The 23,885-nt window shown below is 38.3% G+C and overlaps 1 protein-coding gene across 8 annotated transcripts in view; it reads left to right on the top strand.

Moving 5' to 3' along the window:
• The window catches only part of Dap160 (dynamin associated protein 160), a 196,896-nt gene that overhangs the window by 17,568 nt on the left and 155,443 nt on the right, over window positions 1-23,885 (top strand). For all 8 annotated transcript variants that reach the window (XM_067154599.2, XM_067154598.2, XM_067154602.2 and 5 more), the window contains exons 8-9: window positions 7,551-7,765; window positions 16,416-16,566. In XM_067154599.2, coding sequence (XP_067010700.2) covers window positions 7,551-7,765; window positions 16,416-16,566 — 366 coding nt within the window. The remainder of the gene's footprint in view (window positions 1-7,550; window positions 7,766-16,415; window positions 16,567-23,885) is intronic.

The raw sequence follows: 23,885 nt of genomic DNA on the forward strand, positions 1-23,885 counted from the left end.
ACTTTTGACACAATCAGTATTCAGATATTGTTAAAAGTATTTTAATTGTATTTTGATACTGAAGCTTCAAAATTTTTCCGCACTTACCTTACAGATCGTAAGCAGCGTGTTATATCTCAAGATATTACTTCACAGTGGCGGGTCAGAAAGGCTGGAACTCTACAGGGTGCTGTCCTTGGTTCTCTCCTGTTTGTACTCTTATATTAATGATACAGTAAAACCTCGTTAATTCGAAGTTGTTGGGACGCAAAAATCGAACTTTGAATTACATGATTTCGAATTAACTGCCAACACGTACTTCGGAAATGCCAACCCTTGCGGCGGCATTACAATATATATATTATATTCTAAGACCCATTACTGCAAACGGTTTGGTGTCGGCTGCGTCCAGAGGACTACCAGGGAGAGTTTAAAGCTCTCAGATGCCATGGAAAATATGTTCATTTTCTATGACGACATCAGTCAAGCAATGGACGAAAGACAAGCGATTATACTCACATTCCTTGACTTTTGACACAATCAGTATTCAGATATTGTTAAAAGTATTTTAATTGTATTTTGATACTGAAGCTTCAAAATTTTTCCGCACTTACCTTACAGATCGTAAGCAGCGTGTTATATCTCAAGATATTACTTCACAGTGGCGGGTCAGAAAGGCTGGAACTCTACAGGGTGCTGTCCTTGGTTCTCTCCTGTTTGTACTCTTATATTAATGATACAGTAAAACCTCGTTAATTCGAAGTTGTTGGGACGCAAAAATCGAACTTTGAATTACATGATTTCGAATTAACTGCCAACACGTACTTCGGAAATGCCAACCCTTGCGGCGGCATTACAATATATATATTATATTCTAAGACCCATTACTGCAAACGGTTTGGTGTCGGCTGCGTCCAGAGGACTACCAGGGAGAGTTTAAAGCTCTCAGATGCCATGGAAAAAACTATTTCCAAAATGTATCCAACAAGGTGCATTTACAGTATTCAAATAATGCACTTGGATAACTCACCGCCAAACATAACCTCGCGCAATGAAATCAAAAGGAAGAAAACCTGATTCAAAGACGAGGAGAAATCTATACTATCCATCGCTTCATGTGATCTGCGGCATACACGGTGCCTCCCATCGACGTGGTGCAGTTGAAATCGTGATTCATCCGACCATATCATGTTACGCCGTTTTTCCAGTGTCCATCCCTGGTGACTGGCGACAAATGCGTGTTGTTGTCCCCGATGACGTTGGGTTAACAGTGGCACCCGTGTGTGGCGCTGGTTCCCATACACCATAGAACCCATGTTCCTACGGATTGTCCACTGGGAGACATGTCTAGCATGGCCTGTGTTGAATTGAGCCATGATTTGTTGCACGGTTGCCCGTCTGTCACTACTGACAATCCGTCTCGGATGTCGCCGGTCACGGTCATCGAGGGTGGCTGGATGGTCAGTCGTTCGTCTGTTGTGGATGGTGACACCCGCATTCAACCATTCACGATACACCCTGGGCACGGTTGATCGTGTGAAGCCGAATTCCTGCACCACTTCCGAAATCGCACTTTCCATCCATCGGGCACTGACCACCATACCCCGTTCGAACGGTGTCAGCTCACGACGACGTTCTATGTTGCACCTGTCACATGCACAGCCACTGCTCACAAGGTCTCCTATACAACTGCCGCTGGCACAGGGGGCGTGTGGTGCGCAGACAACACACTGCGCATCAGTGCTCCGCTATCCCATGACATTTGCTCAGTCAGTGTATTAACTTGTAATTTATGTGGTTAACTGTAAGGGAGAGCCACGAGCTCTAACTTCGCCACTGCTAAAGTCAAATAATAAATATTATTTATTGTTGGGTTCTCCTTGCACATACCATGGTGTCACATAGCTCATCTTAATTCCTGAGAAACGTACACATACATTATTGTACCCGTAAGATGACGTGACCAGAAGGAGTGTCATATTAGTGACAAAATTAGTGGCCTCAAAATTGTAGTTTTTGTATTTATGTTTGTTTACCTCTGACGTTCAGATATATCGCACCCTTGCACTGTCATTACAACCCATTATATTTATCACAATGCATCATATTTATTATGTTCACTTGTATAGTAATTTAGTTACAGTAAAACCTCGTTATGATGTTCCTGCAGGGGACAACAAAAATGATCGTGTTAATCGAGAAAGCGTACTAGTGAATATACGAATAAAAACTATCCAGCAGGAATATGGAAACACTAGATAAGATTTTTTTCTGATATGAAGGCATTTATTACGAGTGATTAATTTCATTATTAGACCGTATTGAAGTTCAATGAACATGATGTTATTTGCAGATGATATTGTGATTTGGGGGGAAGACGACAGGAAGGTTCAAGAACAGTTGAATGTGGTGAATGGGAAGATTGAAGAACGTGGATTGAAAATAAGTGTAGAAAAGAGTAAAACTCTTGTTATGTCTAGAGGGGAGAAAGAAGGGAAAGGTCAGATTAGACTTGCAGACAAGCCCCTGGAAGTAGTGGAAACGTTTAAATACCTGGGGAGTGAATTAATGGAGAATGCTCGACTGGATGCTGAGATTAGTAAAACGATTCAAGCTGGAATTTGTTTCTATCATAGTGTAAGAAACATGTTATGGGACAAAGATGTGCCAACGGAAGCAAAGGTTATTATGTACAAGATGTATTACGTACCCTTAACAACTTACGGAGCAGCAACTTGGACAATGACAAAGAAGGATGAGAGTCGAATACAGGCAGCCAAAATGAAGTTCTTGAGGAGTATGATACAGAAGAGTAGAAGAGACAAAATAAGGAATGAGAAAATCCGGGAAGAAATTGGAGTGGAAAAAATGAATGATAGAATAGAGAAGAGCCGACTAAGATGGTTTGGGCACATAATGTGAATGAGTGATGAAAGAATGCCCAGAAAGGTGGTGGAAATGCAAATCCAAGGAAGGAGAGGCCGTGGACGACCACGATTGAGATGGAAGGATACCATCCAACATAGCATTATAGAAAGATACCTGGACTGAGACACAGTGTTGAAGGAGGAGTGGTGGAAAGACCGAAGAAAGTGGAGAGGAACCATATTTGCCCCTACCTGGCTACAGCTGGATAAAGGGAAATGATGATGATGATGATGATGATTGAAGTTCAAAATATTAAAAATTTTACAATTAATTTATTAAAACCGACCTATTCAATACTTTACAGTCTTTATGACTGTGATATAATCATTCTATTAAGGTTGTAATGGTACGTGTTTCACCCGTCATCGCAGGCATTATCAGCCATAAATTCTGTACCCTGTCAGAGCTCTGGAGTGAATGTTACATTAAAAATATTCTTAAAAACTAATTGTTTACAATAATTTACATTTATGTGTAAGAACATTATGCTCACATTTGGATTGAATTGTTTAATCCTGCCTTAAAGTTTTAATGGGATATAATATTTATGTTCCCATCTAATGGAGATAATATAAAATGTTATCATCACTCATAATGGTGATACTGAGTTGACAATTGAAGTCAAATGGGAGTCAAAATATTCACACAGATTTTTCAGTATAAACAAGAAATTAATACATTCAGCTTAAAATGATTTGTGGATTAGCTAAAATCTTCTATAGATTAAAATCTTTTCTGTATTGAAAGGAGGGTCTTCATTAATAATAATATTATCATTTAGACTTTCACGGCCCGTGTAACTATTCATGAGGTATATTTTTGGGCTTATGCCGTGTAATTATAAAAACACACTCAACTTGAAAACATGTGAACCAATTGATTGAAACAAGGCTGACAAGTCTGTTCGATGTTCTACAGACACATGACAGTATACTTTTTACCCAGATCCAAGATCTTTCTTAAAATGCCAAGTGTTTCATGTCATTGTGTACATAATTTATGTTTTAGGACAACCTATTGATAAATATTTTAGGCAATTGCCATTGTGTGTATAATTTTGTCATGATTTTTGTCAACCTATGAAGACGTATGTAGGCAATCCCCATGATGATTATCAGATTCCCATTGATTTAATTATCTACAAGAACTGATGACTCCAAGGGAGTCGAAACCAGTCTTCACTTTATAAATTTCAAATATTTTACATTGTGTTGATTGGTGGAACATCCTTCAAACTCTATTATATTAGTTATACGTCAACACAGAAATGAAAATCATAACCTATGATTGTAGGGACGTGTCATTAGTGGCGGGGAGTGTGTCGGGTGAAGAGGAGTGGGCGAGCTGTTAAGATCGCTGTTGGTATGCACAGGGGAGGTGGTGTGGCCAGGCGACGGGTCATTGGCTGCTGTTGATGGATTTATATCTGAAGATTTAAAAAAATTGTTATTGTTCATATTAAGAGATGACCGGGCTCTTTGTTTCTATGATGTCATTTAGATTTTGATTCTTACCGAAGTGCTGGTCTAAAAAAGATATAGGTGTTTTCGAATTCAGTCATCAAACTACCCTTATTAATAATCCTTAAGATCTGAAGGTCCTGGTGTATAGTGGTGAAGCTATGTCCCATTTCTTTCATATGAATACACATAGTGGAGTATTTGTTGTGCTTGGATGCATTGTAATGCTCTAAGTATCTCATTTGAAAGCTGCGTTCTGTTTGTCCCACGTAAGAAAACTTACAGTGGGCGCATTTGAGTCTATAAATCCCTGAGTTTGAGTATTGGTTGTATGTTAAATTTACTGTATGGGAGTTAAAGAACATATTTCTGTTTGTATTACGGGTTTTAAATGCAATATTGCCGCCATGTTTCTTAATCGGGTTAGTGATCTGATATAGAGCTGGATTTGTGAAGGTAAAAGCAGCAAAACTGGTATTTTTTAAATTTTTTTTAATAGATCTTTCAGGGGTTAAATTAATTTCAGTTTTGATCTAGATTTTGTTTATAATTTTATTAACCATGTCTGATTTGTAGCCGTTAAGTTTAGCCATTTCTTTAATATATTGTAGTTCTTTTTTTTTTTTTCGGCTGTCGTTAGAAAGAGAACTGAACGCTTCATGGATCAAGCTGTAAAAGGTCGCTAACCTGTGAGAATGTGGGTGCAAAGATTTTTTTTTTAATAGTCAAAGAGGCCCAGGTGGGTTTTCTATAGATTTGAAATGTGAATTTATTACTGGCTCTATTTATGTTCACTTCTAGGAAATTCAAAGAGTTGTTGATTTCATCTTCCTTTGTGAAGGTAATGTTGCTATTGAGTCCATTAAGGAACGTTAAAATGTTATCGTGCCGGGCTGAGTGGCTCAGACGGTTAAGGCCCTGGCCTTCTAACACCAACTTGGCAGGTTCGATCCTGGCTCAGTCCGGTGGTATTTGAAGGTGCTCAAATACGACAGCCTCGTGTCGGTAGATTTACTGGCACGTAAAAGAACTCCAGCGGGATTAAATTCCGTCACCTCGGCGTCTCCAAAGACCATAAAAGTAGTTAGTGGGACGTAAGGCAAATAACATTATTAAAATGTTATCGCTATTGTTTTGCTGTTTATCAATTATGGCAAGTGTGTCATTCATGTATCTTACTCATAGGTGGTGACTGTTGATTTTATTTACTATTTTATTAGCCTTTAGATTATCCATTAGAATATAGGCTAAAATGCCCGAAATGGGATCGCCCATTGCCAGTCCATTTTGATGATAAATTTTGTTATTGAAGGTGAAATAGTCATTGTTTAAAACAAAGCTCAATAATTTAATGAACTCAGTTATTTCAAATTTGCTTGAATTACTGTGTTTGGAAAGGTTCGTTTTTATAATGTTTATAGTATCATTGATAGGGATGTTTGAGTACATTTGGTAATGTCATGTGAGACCATTATGTGGTTTGGTTGTAGTCTAAATTGTGTTATTTTTTCACAGAAATCATTGGACTGTATGCTTCATTATTAAATTTAAAATGTTTTCTAAGAAAATAATGTAAAAATCTTGAAACTCTATAAGTGGGACCGTTTCTGCTATTTATTATAGGGTGCATGGGTACCTCTTTTTTATGGATTTAGGTAATGCCTTGCGGTTGGTAGTTTAGGATTCATAATAATAAGTCTTTGATGTCCTTGCTCTTGCAAAAGGAAAGACGAATTTTTAAACAAAATCTTTAAATTTTGTTGAATTTTCGGTGTGGGGTCTTTATTTACTATAGTGTAGGTATTATTGGAAAATAAATTTTCTGTTTTATTGACTTAGTTGACCTTGTTTAATAAAACGGTGGTGGATCCTTTATTGGCTTTCGTAATGATTATATCATTGTTCTTAATTTTGTTTTTTAATTCGATTATTATTATATTTTTTTTGAGACCTGGTTGTGAATTAGTTTTCAGTTCATTGACTAAAGGGGGAAGTATCTTTTTAATTTCATATCTAACATCGTTACGTTTATCGGTAGGGAGTTGACTAATGTTAGACTTGATTTCAGCAGCTGTGGTAATTAGGTCATCTGCTTCGTTGAAATTCAGCCAATTGAATTTCATGACCTTGTTAAGAAGATCCAATTATTTGTCTGAAAAACAAGTGTTTGATAAGTTTATAGTTGTAGGGGTATTGCTTAGTTGAGAGGTATGTGTGTTCGTTTTTTTTGTGGAAGGTTTGGTTGATTTCTGTTTAGTGTCTTGATACACGAGAAAAGACTTAACAACAGGGTTACCCTCTCAAATTTTATAGATTTTTACTTTACGGTCAGACGCACCTTACTCTCATCGTTTTAACTTGTTACAATTTAACATTTGCCATTGTATGTGCCATCATATGTTTTAACTTGTCATAATTTAATATTTATCTTTGTAGGTGCTATCATGTGTTTTATATTGTTTTTTGATAAGTTGTGATTTGCTCAATTGATTCATTGGCTGATGACGCGCAATGAGCGTCGAAACTAGTACCAATCTTCTTTAAACAACATGTGATCTAAACTCACATCAGTAAATATTCATTGTATTGAAGAGGTGGACCCTTAACATTACCCTGTAATCCCAGTTCAATACGGAACAGAATGAAGTTTCTTTTAATACCATGGGTCTACATTACCTGTGATTAGTACCACTATAGGAAGAACGCCATGGTTTTACCAGTGATTAGTACCATTCTGAGGGGCTGGTGATCTGGATTTTGGACCCCCTTTAGATAATGAAGGCATTGTGAATTGGATCCAGTGATAGTTTTGTTTCACAGTCATTTTAGATTTTAGTCACTGGATACTTTTTGAAGTTTTAATTTTAGGTTCGTTCACCTCGTATCATTAGGGGCCGGTGACCTAGATGTTAGGCCCCTTTAAACAACAATAATCATCATCAATCAACTGGCGTTACTGAAGAGGTATTTCACAGTTTCTCATTGCCGCATATACACAGCGTATGACGGACAAGTCTGAAATTGTAGATATGGTTATAGAAGAAATGTTACAAAGTCTTTTTGTTAAATTTAAATCATTTGACTTTATTTAAGTCAGAATTAATTAAACCTTAAATATTTCAATTATTTAATCTTGTTCTCCTGATTTTGATGCAAGCATAGTAAGATCTTTTGTCTTTGCAGGGCTCTATCTGACATGGATTCTGATGGACGTCTGTCCTGTGAAGAGTTTGTGTTGGCCATGCATCTGTGCGACATGGCGAAGAATGGGGAGAAGATTCCTGCCCCCCTTCCTCCAGATTTAATACCACCCACATTCCGCAGGCAGCGCCAAGGTAGCATCCCTGGAGTTCAGGCTGAGCCAATGGACAAGGATGTGGCTTCTAGTCTACCTACAGGTATTTAATATGGGCCTAGCGTGCTTTGTTGAAATGTTTGCTTTTGTGAACAGACAGTCTATCATTGCAAAGATTTCTAATACAGTAAAACTTTGTAAGATATTCGTGCAGGGGACAAGGAAAAAGAATGTCTCAAGTGAGAAATTTATCCAACAGTGATTTGAAAACGCTAGATAAGATTTTTTCGAAAATGACGGCATTTTACATCGTGTATCCACGGATGTAATGAAACTGTATCTACCATTTCCAAAGATGAGAGGAGAATATTAAAAAGTGTGAAAAATACGAGAGAACAAATATGAAAACTTTTCCTGGTGGGGATTATAAAATACGAACATTGCACTGAAAGGTAATGAGAAACACCAGACAACAAATATGAAAACATTTGCACAGGCGCCCATAAAAATATCAAGTATTATTGCAAATCACGCTCTTTCTAAAACAAGTGGTAGTAGAAGACTTTTATATTGGACCAGTGGGTTATTAAGCATTATTTTTTGGTCACACTGTTAGACAATGAATTGGAGGTTACACTCAACCATGTGCGACTGCGGCTTTGGCCACCATTTTAAACGTGACAAAACTTTAATTCAACCAACTAGAATGATCAAGTCAAAACTTGAAAGTGCAAGTTTCAACATTCGCGCTAACACTGCTTGCTTGAAAATGCAGGCATCAGTCCACTTTGATAGATTTTAATTTTGTCTTCATTAGTAAGGAATTTCGCAGCTTTTTATGAATCCATAATGAGGCTGTCACAAAACAAATATGCACCATGCTAATCAACTTCACACAATTATGTTCCTAATCCAGACGTAGGCTATCGGGCGACACATATTCGCTGCCCTTCACTGTACCACTCATCACAAAATAAATTTCTGAATGGAATGTGAACTACAAGCACAAACAGGCTTATTGTATTATTCAGCAATCCCGCTGCTAACTGGCAAGCAAAAGTGAACATTCCTGAGGCTAACAGCTAGCTCCTCGAAGGTGCAAATTATCCTGGGGAGTTCAGGAATTCAAGGCCTTTTACAAGATATTAGAATCATTCCGTATTGATGGTTTTCACTTTACAAAGGAAATTTAATATGTCCTGTAAGTATACGTTTCCGGACCCATGTTGTCATAACCTTTTTTTTCTTCTTTCTATGTTAGGAATTCATCCCTAAATTTTTTGCCGTCGAGTTCTGGTACACCGGGCGAGTTGTCCGTGCGATTAGGGGCGCGCAGCTGTGAGCTTGCATCCGGGAGGTTGTGGATTCGTACCTCACTGTCGGCAGCCCTGAAGATGGTTTCCCGTGGTTTCCCATTTTCAGACCAGGCAAATGCTGGGGCTGTACCTTAATTAAGGCCATGGCTGCTTCCTTTCCATTCCTAGGCCTTTCCTATCCCATTGTCGCCAAGTGTCGGTGCGACGTAAGACAAATAGCGAAAAAAAAAGTTTTGGTACACCCTGTTTACTGCTCTTATTTAATATTTAATAAGCTCTAGTGCAAAATATTTTCGTATTTGTTCCCTTGTTGTTTTCATGCATTTTAATACTGTCATCTCATCTTTGAGAAGGTTAGATAACCTGTATCATTCACTGTAGCCGTACATACACAACGTAAAATGCAAGCATCTGGAAAAAAAAAATCAAGCGTTATCGCGTCCCTCTTTGATACAAAGGTAATCCCAAAAATAAGGTCTCCTATTTTTTATAAATACATAAATCTGCTTATTTCTACAATTGTATACATAATTTTACAGCTTGAACATTTAGCTATTTTTCTACATAATCACCATTTCGGTCAATGCATTTTTGTGAACGCTGTGACAGTTTTTGTATGCACGTCTACCAGCTCGCTGCCATGCTGTTCAGGAAGTGTGGTCTTCAGTCAGCGTGCGTGGCACCCATCTTGCGCACATCTTCCGGTATTTCAACTTTTCCGTTAAAATTCTGTGAGCGGCGCTTTGGGAAACATCAGTAACCAAAGTGCAGAGATCAACCACGGTGATCCGACGATCTTCACGCATGAGTTTGCTTGACCTTCACGACTGTCTCGACGGAAATCGATGGTCTCCTGCTCCTTTGTTCATCAATTGGCGATGGATTTTAATTGGTTCAGTACCTCTTGCATTCAAAAACCGAATAACTGCGCCCACTTTGCACTTGGTGGTAACATCCAACAGGAGCTCCATTCTCAACAGCTGCCAAGCCAAGACTGTGTGCCTCGGCGCGGCGTGGGCATGTTCATATGCGAGCGTGGGAAACACTCTTGGCAATATTGCTACCAATAGCCATATGAACAGAGTTCTGTGTTTATAAAAAATTAGACCCCCTTATTTTTGGGATTACTCTCATAATTTTTATTTGTGTATTCAGGAATTTGTTTTCTCGCTTTCCTTGTCCCCTGCAGAAGCGTCTTACTGAGATTTTATGGTATTGGTGGACTTTTACTTCATTGTAGGTATATTGCAGTTTAGGAAACATATGCAGCAGAGTATTAATTTTGATTAGCCCTAACCTGTTTCATAAGAGCACATTTTTGTATTAATCTATGACTTATAATAATTTTGTGTGGCTGTTGCTAGCCTGATGCAGCTTTTGCAAGACGCTCTACTGACGAGGGTAGGCAACATCTGCCATGTATAAGAAACTAGCTGTTAGTGTGGTAGATGATAATGTTGCGTGTTGTATTTGAGTTGCAGGGATGTTGGAGAGACAGCACAAATACAGACATGCCAAGCCAAGGGAATCTCTCGACCCAGCCAGAAATTGAAGCCTGTGCTTTGCTTTATCTTTACTTATCTTGTTCTCTAAAAGTCTACTCAACGTTTTATTGTTTCGGCTCGTGTGGCCTTCACGAGAAATTCCTATCAGCGTATCCTTTGCTCTCACTTGAGGATTCTTTGTGTGTGCGCCTAATAGATACGGGTGTCTGGCTCCATGGTTAATGGTTAGCTTGCTGGCCTTTGATCGCAGGGGTCCCGGGTTCCATTTGGAAATTTTAACCATAACTGGTTAATTCTGCTGGCATGGGGGCTGGGTGTATGTGTTGTCTTCATCATCATTCGATCCTCATCACGACGCATAGGTCGCCTATGGGTGTCAAATTGAGAAACCTGCATCTTTATTAACTTAACCATTGTGGTTTGATTTTATAACAGTCCATATTGACTACAATCTGTACTCCCATAAATACAAACTCTAGGGAGTGTTTGAGGACAGGTGGAAATGCCAGCAACATTTAACTGACGTAATCTCTGAAGTGGAAGATTTGAGTAAAATTTTAAGAGAGACTTATTTTAATAAATTGATTATATTTTTAGTTAATAGACAAGGATGACATTTTTACGACTTGGCTTAATGGTCAGCGTACTGTCTTCGGTTTAGATAGATAGATAGATAGATAGATAGATAGATAATGCCTTTATTGGTGGCGAAGTTAGGGCTCAAGGCCCTCTCTTACACTTACCCACTAGATGAGTATACATATGCATAACTTATAATTTCGAATACACATAAAACAAATAATATTAATAGCAATAATAATAATAATAATAATAATGAAAGAATCCTTAATTTTAAAATACACAAAATAACGTACACTTAAATGACGTAACTACAGTAATCCATTCATTAATCTCATTCATTCCTTCATTCACTCAACAATTATCCAGCAAGTCAGTAGGATCTACCCAGCAAATGCTCCCGGCAAGCCACTTTAAACTTGTCGTGAGAAGGTTTGTCTCTTATGTTCGTAGGTAGCGAATTCCATGACCTAGACACAGAAATTATGAAGGAGCGGTTGTACACAGCAGTGCTGTTTACAGGTATGGCAAGAGAGGAGCCAGATCTTGTATTGTGTTCATGATAGGACAAGAGGTAAGAAAAAGATGAAGACAGATAGTCGGGAGTATTAGTGGAAAGTACTTTGTGCAGAAGTGATAGCATGTACATCATCCGCGTAAACTTGCAATTTGCAGAATTTGAGCTTTTGATATATCATTAATTTGAATGATAAATAGCAGTGGTCCGAGAACCAACCCCTGAGGGACACCGAGGGTCTTTCTTTGCCATCCTGAACTCAAATTTCCAACTGTTACACGTTGCCGGCGATTTTCAAGGTAAGATGACGATCCCGAGTTCGATTCCTGGCCGGGTCGGTGATTTTAATCGCTTCTAATTAATTATTCTGGCTCGGGGACTGGGCGCATGTGTCCGTCCCAACACTCTCCTCATCATATTCAGACAACACACCACACTACCAACCACCACAGAAACACGCAATAGTGATTACGTCCCCTCGTATAGGGTTGGCGTTAGGAAGGACATCCGGCCGTAAAACGGGCCAAATCCACATGTGCGACGTAGTTCGCACCTGCAGCCCCACAGGTGTGGGACAAAGCGGTAGCAAAAGAAGACAAGGATGTAATTTTTTTTTTTTCCTAGGGGCTTTACGTCGCACCGACACAGATAGGTCTTATGGCGACGATGGGATAGGAAAGGCCTAGGAGTTGGAAGGAAGCGGCCGTGGCCTTAATTAAGGTACAGCCCCAGCATTTGCCTGGTGTGAGATGTCATTTTAAGATTGTAAATAGAATAGTGTAGTTTAGTGTTCTTTTATGACATTTATATTTTATTTTATTTATGATGCATATTAAACATCAGTTAAGAGTTGTTTAGAACTTTCGTGTTTGGTGTTTAACCTAGGAGAGGGCGCGTGTAAAAAATAATCCCATGAGGAGGCGCACACGGTGTTTCAGACCGGGTCAGGAAAAAAGAATAGCACAAATTAATCAAAAACTATATTTAATGTTACAAAACTAGTCAATAATTTTGAACCAGCTTGTAAATGTTCAAAGGTATTTTAACAATACGAAAATTGGATATTTAACAATTGACAATCATTTTGCATCATCACTAGGTTCTTGACGTTCTGTACCGCCCTATCCGGGGTTAATAATAATAATAATAATAATAATAATAATAATAATGTCATCTGTCTATTTCTAGCCGAGCGCAACCCTTGTAAGGCAGACCCTCCGTTGAGGGTGGGTGGCATCAGCCATTTGTAGGTAACTGCGTGTTATTGTGGTGGAGGATAGTGTTGTGTGTGGTGTGTGAGTTGCAGGGATGTTGGGGACAGCACAAACACCCAGCCCCCGGGCCATTGGAATTAACCAGTGAAGGTTAAAATCCACGACCCGACCGGGAATCGAACCTGGTACCCTCTGAACCGATGGCCAGTACACTGACCATTCAGCCAACGAGTCGGACAGTAAATAATAATAATAATAATAATAATAATAATAATAATAATAATAATAATAATAATAATAATAATAATAATTAGTAGTAGTAGTAGTAAAGAGGTCCAAGACATACACGGCATCTGGTCTTAGCTTTTCCGGGCTTCATTTTTTTCGCTTGCATTAGGCACATCTTCCAGGTCCTTCTAGTTCTTGTGGAGCTGCAGAGGGCTGCTCTTCTTCAGACAATCCTAACATTTCGCGAATGTTCCTTTTTAGCCCCGTAGGGAGAGTTTGAATAGCATTGCGTTCTTGCAAATCTCTCATGTATAGCTGCTTAGTTCTTTCAAATAATTACGCCTTTGAATGTCGAAGGTACCTTTTGCCTGTTTGTAAATAATACACAATTGGCGCCTTACCATTCCTGGATTTTCACTTCTCTCCTCTTCTCTTTCAAATTCCTTCTCAACACTTTCTAAAAGTCTTTCGATTTCTCTTTCCGTTTGTATCCATGATGAGTTGGACTCCAATACATAAAAAGGCACTATTTTACACTAAAATATAGCAAAACTGATACATTCTTACTATATTAACCGAAAAATTTAAATAAAACTTAACTCATAAACACATCATATGGGGTGCGCCAGGAGCTTTAGACTGGGTCTGTCAGAAAATGCGCACAGGCTGAAACTGAGGAGCGTGTGGGGTGAATTGTTTACATACACTGCTAGTGGACAAGTCAAATGTAAGGTGCTGAGGAAATGGAAGCTAGTGGCTTGCTGCGTTAAGAACTATAAACATTTATCTCTGAACCCGGTCGAAAAGACCGTGGCGTGCCTTATAAGTAAAGAGGTTCAAGAGAGCAAACCACTGAGGAAGGGGACAATAAGATCTTCAAAACATGTACGGTGTATTAGGTGATAACAAATAATAAATTAAATAACTCTAAGTATTGACAAGGCTGATTTTAAATATCAATTGTGTATTTATTGGAGTCGAAACCTGCATCTGGCGAGCCGAATTTGCCTAGGACACTCCTGGTGCTATAAGCCATACGCCGTTTCATAGATACGGCTTCCTCTTCTAAATCACTTTCGAGGATCATCAGAATCTAAATAACTCAATCACTTTTGTTATGTCTTTCCACTTGTAGCCTAAAGTTTGTACATCTGCTACCTAAAACCATGTTTAAGTTACTTGGTGTTCACTACTTTTTGAAACAATATATTTCAATATCTACAAAAGCAAAGTCTTTTCCATACAGGTCATGAAGGCCCTTGAAAGGGTGGAAGGTAAAGGCTTCCACTGTCTGTAATCTCAGCACGAAGTGGGATAAAGTGGTTAGCTCTTTGCCTGGCTGCCTTCTGCCCCACCAATTAACCTAGTACTCTTTTTTGGTTCAGGCTGAGTGAACCCCAAGGTCATGATGCCCCTCCAGAAGTGGAAATCCTGTTTCTTATATGTTTTGACTTCATGATGGGGAATTGAATCCATGTCCTTTTGGATGAATTGAGCACGCCTTTACCACCTCCACTAGGCAGGCTCTATCTCAATGTTTACAATGCAAGATTTCTAGGATTTTACTTGGAAGATGTTGCTACAAGCTTGAGGTAGCCAGCAAATGGTTAGTTCTCTAGAACTCGATAGAATGTGTTTACAAACCACTTTTAAGCTACACATGATACAGTTAAAAGAAAACATGTATGGGAATGCCTACTGAAAGTCATCAATTAACAAGATAAAATTGTTGTATCATGAGAGTAAAAGCAGTGTACAAAGGGGAGTGGTGACTCTGAAACATTTTGTACAAAAAAAGGTCTCAAGCAAGGAGGTGCATTGTCGCCATTATTGTTTATTATATTGATAGATGAAATCATAAAACGTGTACAACAGAGTATCAGTAGTGATGAAGTGAATGCTTTGGTATTTGCAGATGATGTGGTTTATTTATTTATTTGGTGTATGATGAATAATGACAACCTATAAACTGTTTATACAATCAGTGAAAGATAAGTACAAAGTATATACAAATTATCCTATCTATACAGTTAAAGCAATTTACAAAGTTTGAAAGAAAAATAAGAAAACACAATATATATTTACATCACTATCTACCTATCAACTCTGACAGTTCATATATACACATTGAGTGCGAGTGATGTACATCTCACTAAATGTGAATGACCAAACCCGCCACCCACTTCACTGCTTCGGGTGTTGCTGCGTTGAGGTCTTCCATGGTGCCAGTGAAAGCACGGAGTGGACATTCCTGCACTACATATTTCATTGTTTGGCGAACCTCCCCACAGTCACAGTATGGAGAAAATGTGCAGCCCCAGGTGTGTAAAGTAGATGCTGTTCTACCTACTCCACATCTCATGCGATTTAGTCTATTCAAGATGCAGCGTGGGTAAAGGGAGAAAAGTACAAAGGAGACTGGACATTTGGAATGAAAATCTGAAGGAGTTTGGAATGGTAATTAGCAAAAAGAAAACTGTAGTCATGCATTGTGTAAAAGAGAAAAAGAGAAGCCAAGCGAACATAGACAGAGAACAGTTAGAGGATGTAAAACAGTGTACATATCTGGGTAGCATTATTAATGGAAGTAATGAAATCAACCCTGAAATTAATAAAGACTGAGTAAAGGTACAACATTTTATCATAAAGTCAGAGGGCTTTAATGGGATGACAAAGTACCCAAGAGAACGAAATTAACATTATATAAACAGTATTTCATACAAGTTGTAACATACGGACTAGAAACACTGGTAAGTAATAAGAGACAAGATTGTAAGATCCAAGCAGTAGAAATGATATTTTTAAGAACATCGGTTAAAAAGACAAGAAGAGATAGAATTCAAAATATTAAAATCAGACAAGAGTTAAATATAGAACTGTTAGTACAGAAGATACAGAAAGCAAGACTGAGATGGTTTGGACATGTAAAAAGAATGGGAAAGGAACATGTAGCAAGAAGGGAATTGGAAAGAGAAGTTAAGGGAAATAGACCAGTTGGAAGACCAAGAAGAAAGTGGATGGATGAGATTTGGAAGGACATCAGAGAAGCTGGATTGGATGTGGCGGAAGTAATGGAGCAGGAAAAGTAGGACAGAAAGGAGTGGAGGCGGCTTGTTAACCACACCCAGGTGACTGGAGTGGTCATTGATGATGATGATGATGCTGATGATGATGTAGCTCGTGTACTATAGGCCAGGCATTACACATGTACCCAGTATGCTTATGGCTGCAGTTGAGTGAAATGCATCAGGAAAAGAAAATTTTGCAACATTTTGTTATTTATGGTTTTCCTCAATGATACTGTTTTAATTTATTTTGTATGCTATTTTGTTGCCACCTGTAATGTACTGTTAATGCCTATCAAAATAATAATTATGCCCTGTGTGCATTTCAGTTACGTTTGAGGATAAGCGCAAAGAGAACTTCGACAAGGGTCAGGCAGAATTGGAGAGGAGACGTAAGGCACTGTTGGAGATACAGAGGAAAGAGCAAGAAGAGCGAGATAGAAAGGAGAAGGAGGAGCAGGAGAAAAAGGAAAAGATCCGGTAAGTGTTCTATGCTTTAGAAATCCCATAATAGCCAGTGTGCCAGGCCTTCAGTACCAACAACTCAGGAGTAAATCCATGTTACAGTAACCTAACAATTGGCAAATGGAGATAATTTCGATCAAGCATAAATTTATGGAGTCGTGAAGCTAAGATGAAGATCAAAAAATACACAAGGAGGTCAGAACGGACGTACACGCATGGCACAGCAAGTTGCTCCTGATAACGATCTGTGGTAGGGCAGTGGTGACTCGGAAATAACTTTCCTTACTTTTTAACGTTTGACTGAGGTGCCATTTAAAAAAGTTGAGAAGTGTAGATTTTCTTTATACAAAAAGACAATTTCCAGTGTTTGCTCTTTAGCCATGTACTTGTAGGAAGCCTTTAAAAATGACCCCATATTTATTATGTTCAAACTGTGCCTGTAATGAATTAATTAATTCATTCATTCATTCATTATTTATTTTATGCCCACATTGGAGCACTTAAATCAAACCATATATATCTAAGTCTTGAAAGAATTAACTGGGAATTTAGCTTTCATCAACATCTTCCTCCTCTCCCCAAAACCTCTTCATTCTTTCCGACCTGGCTGCCCTTTCTTCATCAGATGTGACGTAGTATTTTCGTTGAAAAGGTTTTAGTTTATGTTTGTGCCTATTATACTTCATTTGTGGAATATTTTCAATTCATTTTTCGTAATGTTTAGAAGGAAAGTTAAATTTTATTACTTGATCTAGCTAGGGTCATTAATTAGTAATATGTTCCATCTGATGGCTTCGTAAAGTGCTGGGTTATTTTACCTGCATTTTTGAAACCTATGCTCTATATAGAACAATACCATGCCTGCCGTGTTCTTACCCGTTCTCTCTCGCATTTAGATTCCTTACTTCTGAAAAATTCTGCTTGTCAACATCATGTCTGGTGTTTTGAAGTGTGTGTTTGATTCAGATGAGTGTTTAATTCTCTTCAAAAGGTCCTAAAATGTTAAGAAATTGAACAGAATTTGTATCTGTTATACTGTGTGCACAGTAAAACCTCGATGCATAGTTTTTCAGGGGGGGTAAATGACGACGGATGCGGGAAAGCGATAAATGCGGGCAACATAAAAAATAGGGGGAAATTAAAATAATGAAATATGGGGACTGTATTTGGACATTTTTGTTATGTAAATATATTATTATTATTATTATTATTATTATTATTATTATTATTATTATTATTATTATTATTATTATGTCCGGCTCCATGGCTAAATGGTTAGTGTGCTGGCCTTTATCCACAGGGGTCCCGGCAGGGTCAGGAATTTTAAGCATAATTGGTTAATTTCGCTGGCATGGGGGCTGGGTGTATGTATCATCTTTATCATCATCCTCATCATGATGCGCAGGTCGCCTACGGGAGTCAAATCAAAAGACCTGCATCTGGCGAGCCGAACTTGTCCTCGGACACTCCCGGCACTAAAAGCCGTATGCCATTTCCATTTTTTAAATTATTATAAAAACAACAATAATAACATGTGGCCGCCGGAGCCGGGCGCAGGTCTTTTGAGTTGTCACGTGATGGGCAATGTACGTGCATATGAAAATGTAGCCCTACCTAAGATGAATTCTAATGTTTAATTCGGCAAACAAACAGCCCCTAGATCATTGGAATTATCCAAGGAAAGTTAAAATCCTCGACCCAATCAAGACCTCTTGAACCAAAGGCCAACACGCGCTAACCATTTAGCTCTTACTATACATAACGGTATCAAAATATTGCAACCATGATATAGGCCTATGCAATGAAAATAAAATGCGTGATCTTTGGGCCGTTTCGTTTAATTTTTCTTTACACATTTTGTAATAATTGAAAACCTTTAAGTTCAGTGCTCTTATTGCAAACTAAGGATATATGAAGATTTTACGGCGAATACCTGTATTTAAGAAAATATTCCGTAGACCCTTCGTGAACGATAGGTTAGGTACCCAACATAACGCGCTCGGCTCAGACGATGTAACAGAGGTTAGAAATTAAACGTGCCGCGTCTCGAACGATATCACATTGGCCTGTGCGAGGCTGCCAACTTAGGAAATAGTTGTAATAATCGTGGTCGCCACGACATGTAGCCTACATAATTTGATTGCCCACCTGAATTGTATATACATGTATCATGTATCATATGTAATTTTATTCATTATTAACGTCCATCATCATTTATGTAATTGTACGTAAGAACGAGATATAATTTTTAATTGTAATATATTAGAATATTCCGTGGTAATGTCAAGACAGGTCATGCGCTAACAGGCTACTTGGTGTCTCGCAATAGTCCAGGAAGGTTAATTTTGGATGGTTCTTGGGAACATACGCAACAGCAAGAGGAAGCTACCTAATTTTGTTGTTGGGAGGCTAAATTACCCCATATCACGTGCTCCTTTCAGGAGGGCTTTTTCTGTCAAGGACAGATACTTCATCTATATGTAGACGGGGGGTGGGGGTGACATATATCGACTCTCATTGGAACAAGATGTCATGTGACAAGGGAGGAAGTGGGGAATATGAAGAGGATTTATATAGATCTACACTGCATGGTGAAGATCATTCTGGATTCTTCTTCATTCTGTATTCTGCATCCTGCTTTCTTGAGTCTCCATTCTCAGGTAGTCCACAGGTTTTTAGAGTCACTCTGCTTTCTGAGTGCATCGCTTACGATGTGCTTAAACTCAACATTTCTTATCGGCTCTGTGAGACTTACTCAGATTATTTAGAAAGACAAGTTCGTATAATATAGAAGGACTGGATGTTTTCCGTTCTCTCTATTCAATTAATTCCGATGTGGAATTTCACATTGTAAGGCTGGTACTATGTTTTTGGTACTCAGCAAAATAGGGAGTGATAGATTCAGGGTGGAATCCATTCCATGAAGCAGATGACGAGGATGATGCTGTTGGAAGAGGGACGACAACGATCAACCACTGAAGCAGACTATGAGAAGATCAACTCCGGTGAGCATGAGTTAGCCCTGTTATCGCAAGTCCACGAGTGTAGTATTGAATTGTAATCTCAGTCAGTAATTATAATTTTGATAAAAGAACTCGTTTTTACATAATTTCATATTTTCTTAGAATAAAACTTTTTGCTTTTTACATCGTTAAATAATTGACTTTTTTGTAGGTTCCCTATGTTTTTCCACATGGTATTTAATGGTCAGTATCCTTATACCTCACGACCAGGATAGTCTCATTAAATTTTTTTTTAGATCTAAATTCGGGTTCAAATTACATTTAATTTCAAAGCCTGGCGTCCAGCGTGCAATTGTTTTTAATTATCCATATCGGGTGTTTGATCCGTTACATAGTTACAAGACTAGGCTATGAGAAAAGATTAGGCTTGGTTAGGTCCAGCTTATAACAAGACTATTGGGCAGAGGGCAACAAAGCGGTCATCAGGCCTCTAGCATCCCACACACTCTAAGGTACGACGCGATTAATCACCCTGTGACTAATTAAAACGTATCCAGTGCACTGCATGATTTTCTCATTTTCAACGAAGTTCGCAGCCTTAGCCAGCCTATACCAACACAGAAAATGGTGGCAAATTTGAGTTTTACACTGTCTACTTTTTAATTCTTGTAAATAAGAATACTTCTAGGGGTCGGTTAATGGGTCGATGAGAAGCGTTGGTAGCAGGAGGCTCATAGTGAGGTTGCGCATGAATAACCTGAACACAGCACTCCAGCCTACAAGATCCTTGTTCAAGAATCGCTCGTACATTGTCGCGTAACCGGTTGCCGTTATTATATGCTAAGAGTATTGAGCGGACCCTCTAAATTTAAAAAAAAATTGCATATATTTTTCTTACGCACGATCGATCAATGAGGGAAAATTGTGGCCGAGGACATATAATTTTTCAACGATCGATGCGATAAAATGATAATTCGAGGAATGATAGATGGGGGGAAATTTAACATTGGTTTATATGAAACATTTTTGGGACCGAATAAATTGAACAATGAATACGGGAAAACTAGAGTTTCGGGAATGATGCATCGAGGTGCTACTGTATTTGGTTGTCTTCCATTTGATATACAGTTAATGTGCAGTCCCTTGAAGTGTATTTTACCGACCCCTCCCCCTTTTCCCCCCCCATCCCGTTAGTGACCTTCCTATTTTCAGGAATGAGTTTTTCTTGATGGATTCTTATAAAATGTAAGGTGGATGCTATAAAAGTGTTTTCTAATGTCTGTCTGCACAATTTGTGAAGCTATTATAATCACAACATGTCGCAAATTTGTCATTTTACCATAATTATTAAAATTAATTCTTATGTAATTTGCAATTATTTTGCATATTTCTGCATGTTGCATCATTCTTCTTGTGATTTTGAACCGATTTTGCAGTTAAAGCAATCCATCGCTTATGCACCAGTCGATCACGTACCAACAATCGATACATTTTGATATCAAACTTATTGACTTCTTGCAGTTCGAGATATTGAAATTGATTCTTATGCTACCTAGGGATTTATATTCTAGGCCTATGTTAGGACTTGATCTGGATTTTAAAAATAATTATTTATTTCAAAAATTGAGTTCCCAGACTGGAATCGTAATTTAATTTCACTGATAGCGAATATTAAAATTCTTTGGGCCTTATGTTCAGACTACTGTGTTAAAATGTTTAGGGTAAGCTTCTTGCATAAATGTTTTGATTACGGCAGTTTCCCTTATTGAATGTAGAATTTAATCCAAAATAATTTGTTAGTTTTTATATCACATTTCTTCCCAGATTCATCTGTGGTGAGATATGATGTGCAGACTCTATGAGCTAGATCAAGTTTGTTAATTCCATTTTCCTGTCTCTGTCTCATCCTTGGGTTTGACAGTATGAAAGGGACTGAGGTATTTGGCGCGGGTAGGTTTGGTTTACGAAAAGGTGACTGTGGAAGGGACATGTTTGCAAAAGCTGGGCAGTGGGAAGTAATAATAAATAGAATGTGTACACATAGGGAAGAAATATAAAGGGAGACAAGATGATAAAACAAGAATGCCAACATCAGTTTTATGGAACAGATGTATTCAGACACAGAACACGAGTTACCAACAACAAATTAGAAGATCACAACTCATATCTTAACAGATCAAAGAAGAATTTTACAAAGGTTAGTTACAGATAAGGCATGGCAATCTTTGATAAGTTACATTTGGGTAGATTTGTGAAATGCACATACAAAACAAGACAGGTATTTCTTAATCAAGTTGTACATGAAGTAGGAAGAAATACATAGGAAAATACAGGTAAAGGTGGTGAACAGGACAATAAAAGACTCCAAATATTCACAAAAGGAAAGGTAGCCACAAATTAAAACAAGATTTATACTGAATTAAGCAATACCGTAGGAATCGACCTAACTTGGAAAACACTGCGCTGTACAAATCGTTTGACTGTTTTCGAGAATATGGTTAATGTTGCATAGATACATTTGGCCCAAATAAAATGGCAGGTTAACACTCCAGAAGTTCAAGATGTGACGTCGTCACAGTAATGATATGTAAACAGTGTTGAAGTACGAAAGGTTTCGCAAGTATTGACGTATGATATAGATATTAATTTCCATAGGGAACCTGAAATATTTGTCCTCAATGAGTAAATTCATAATTCCAATAAAACTGGTCTGTTATTGGACATCATAAATTTTCCAGCAACTCATTCTTGGTTGCCAGCATTTTGCCCCAGTTTTGCTAGCAATCAAGAATGAGTTGCCAGCATTTTGCCCCAGTTTTGCTAGCAATCAAGAATGAGTTGCCTGGAAAATGTCCAGTAGCGGATGAATTATACAGTAATGTCCAGTAGCGGATGAATTATACAGTAGAACCTCGATTATACGTTCCCGGAAATTGTTTTCCCGTATTCTCCGTTCAAATTACGTGGTCTCGCGAGCATCTCAATTAAATCACATTGTAAAAATCCCGTATTATCCGTTCCTTGAAGAAACAATTTCCCGGATCAACCGTCCGGAAATTTCAGTCCCATTAACACTAAGTCCTTGATCACGCGTTTTTCAAAAAACTGTATCTCACGAAAGGACGGCTACGGCATACTTATGGATCTTGGTGTTAATGTACCGTCATTGCGATAATTAGAGGAAGTACTGTACTTGGAAAGCGATCGGCGGTGCACTTGTATAAAGGACCATCTTAGCATCGCATTCGGGTGGTATTGTTTAGAGAATCCTCGGAATCATAAAGCAGAGAGTGGCCACAACAAACTGGAAGGAGACAGAGCGCATTTCGACAGCTCTGCTTGAAGACGGAACGAGTTTCGTCAAATGTTCGTACTTGCAAAACGTCTACATTATGTCCAGGATTAGATGTTTATATTTTTTACTTTTTTCAATTGTATCACCGAACAGGTTTCCGGCACTTCCCTCAGGGCATTGTATAGTCACTGGGCTTTCAGGCAGAAATCGCAACTGCTCCTTCTTAACACAAATTTAGTATTTTAATATCACTGTATATGATTGTTATCGAGACCAGAACAGATGTTGCACCTTACATACATAGAGTCAAGGGAGGTTTTGGGATTGCCTATTACTGTTTTGGTCCTAATAGACTGGGAATTTCATGTTTTTGTGTTAAAATATTATAAAACCTGCAGTCGTTTTATTTGTGCACGTTACATTTTAAAAGTTTGTAGAATTTCGCACTCGTACCGACTTGTACAGCGAGCGCGCTTTCCAGCTGAGCTCAAGGTCACGAATAACAGTCATTTCTGAAGTTTTGATGATTTTTTTTCTCTCTCCAATTTGATTGTGATTAGTGATGGGTAGAATTGAATATAATGCATTCGAGAATTTTCAAGAATCAATATTTACATTCGAAACCATATTCTTGAGTTCAACATAACCTTTAAAAGTCGATGTAGGCCTAATTTACGCGGAAGATGATTTCAGTCAACTGACTACGAACTGTATACCAGTACCGGTGACTGAATTAAAATGGAAGATTAAAGAAAGGGATTCGCCATTATGTTGGGCGCTTTCTTATCTAATGTCCTTCATTTTATTAGATTAGAGAATTAAAAACTACTTGTGGTTGATTGTTGTTTGGCTTGGCTTTACCGGTATTAGATTTTTCGAAGTTTGGCTGATCAAAGTTGCTGAACTAAAATAAGTTTTCACGGGAAACTTACGAAGTTTCCCCGGTAAAACTGAATGTAATGTTTCAAGATTTTTAAGTCGCATACCGGTAATTAATGTTTGAAGCCAGCCCCGCGATCTAACTTGTCTGCCTCTCACCCGGAGGGCACGGGTTTGATTCCCGGCCAATAACGCAT

The sequence above is a fragment of the Anabrus simplex genome, chromosome 10, assembly GCF_040414725.1.
Source record: "Anabrus simplex isolate iqAnaSimp1 chromosome 10, ASM4041472v1, whole genome shotgun sequence".
Classification (NCBI taxonomy): domain Eukaryota; kingdom Metazoa; phylum Arthropoda; class Insecta; order Orthoptera; family Tettigoniidae; genus Anabrus; species Anabrus simplex.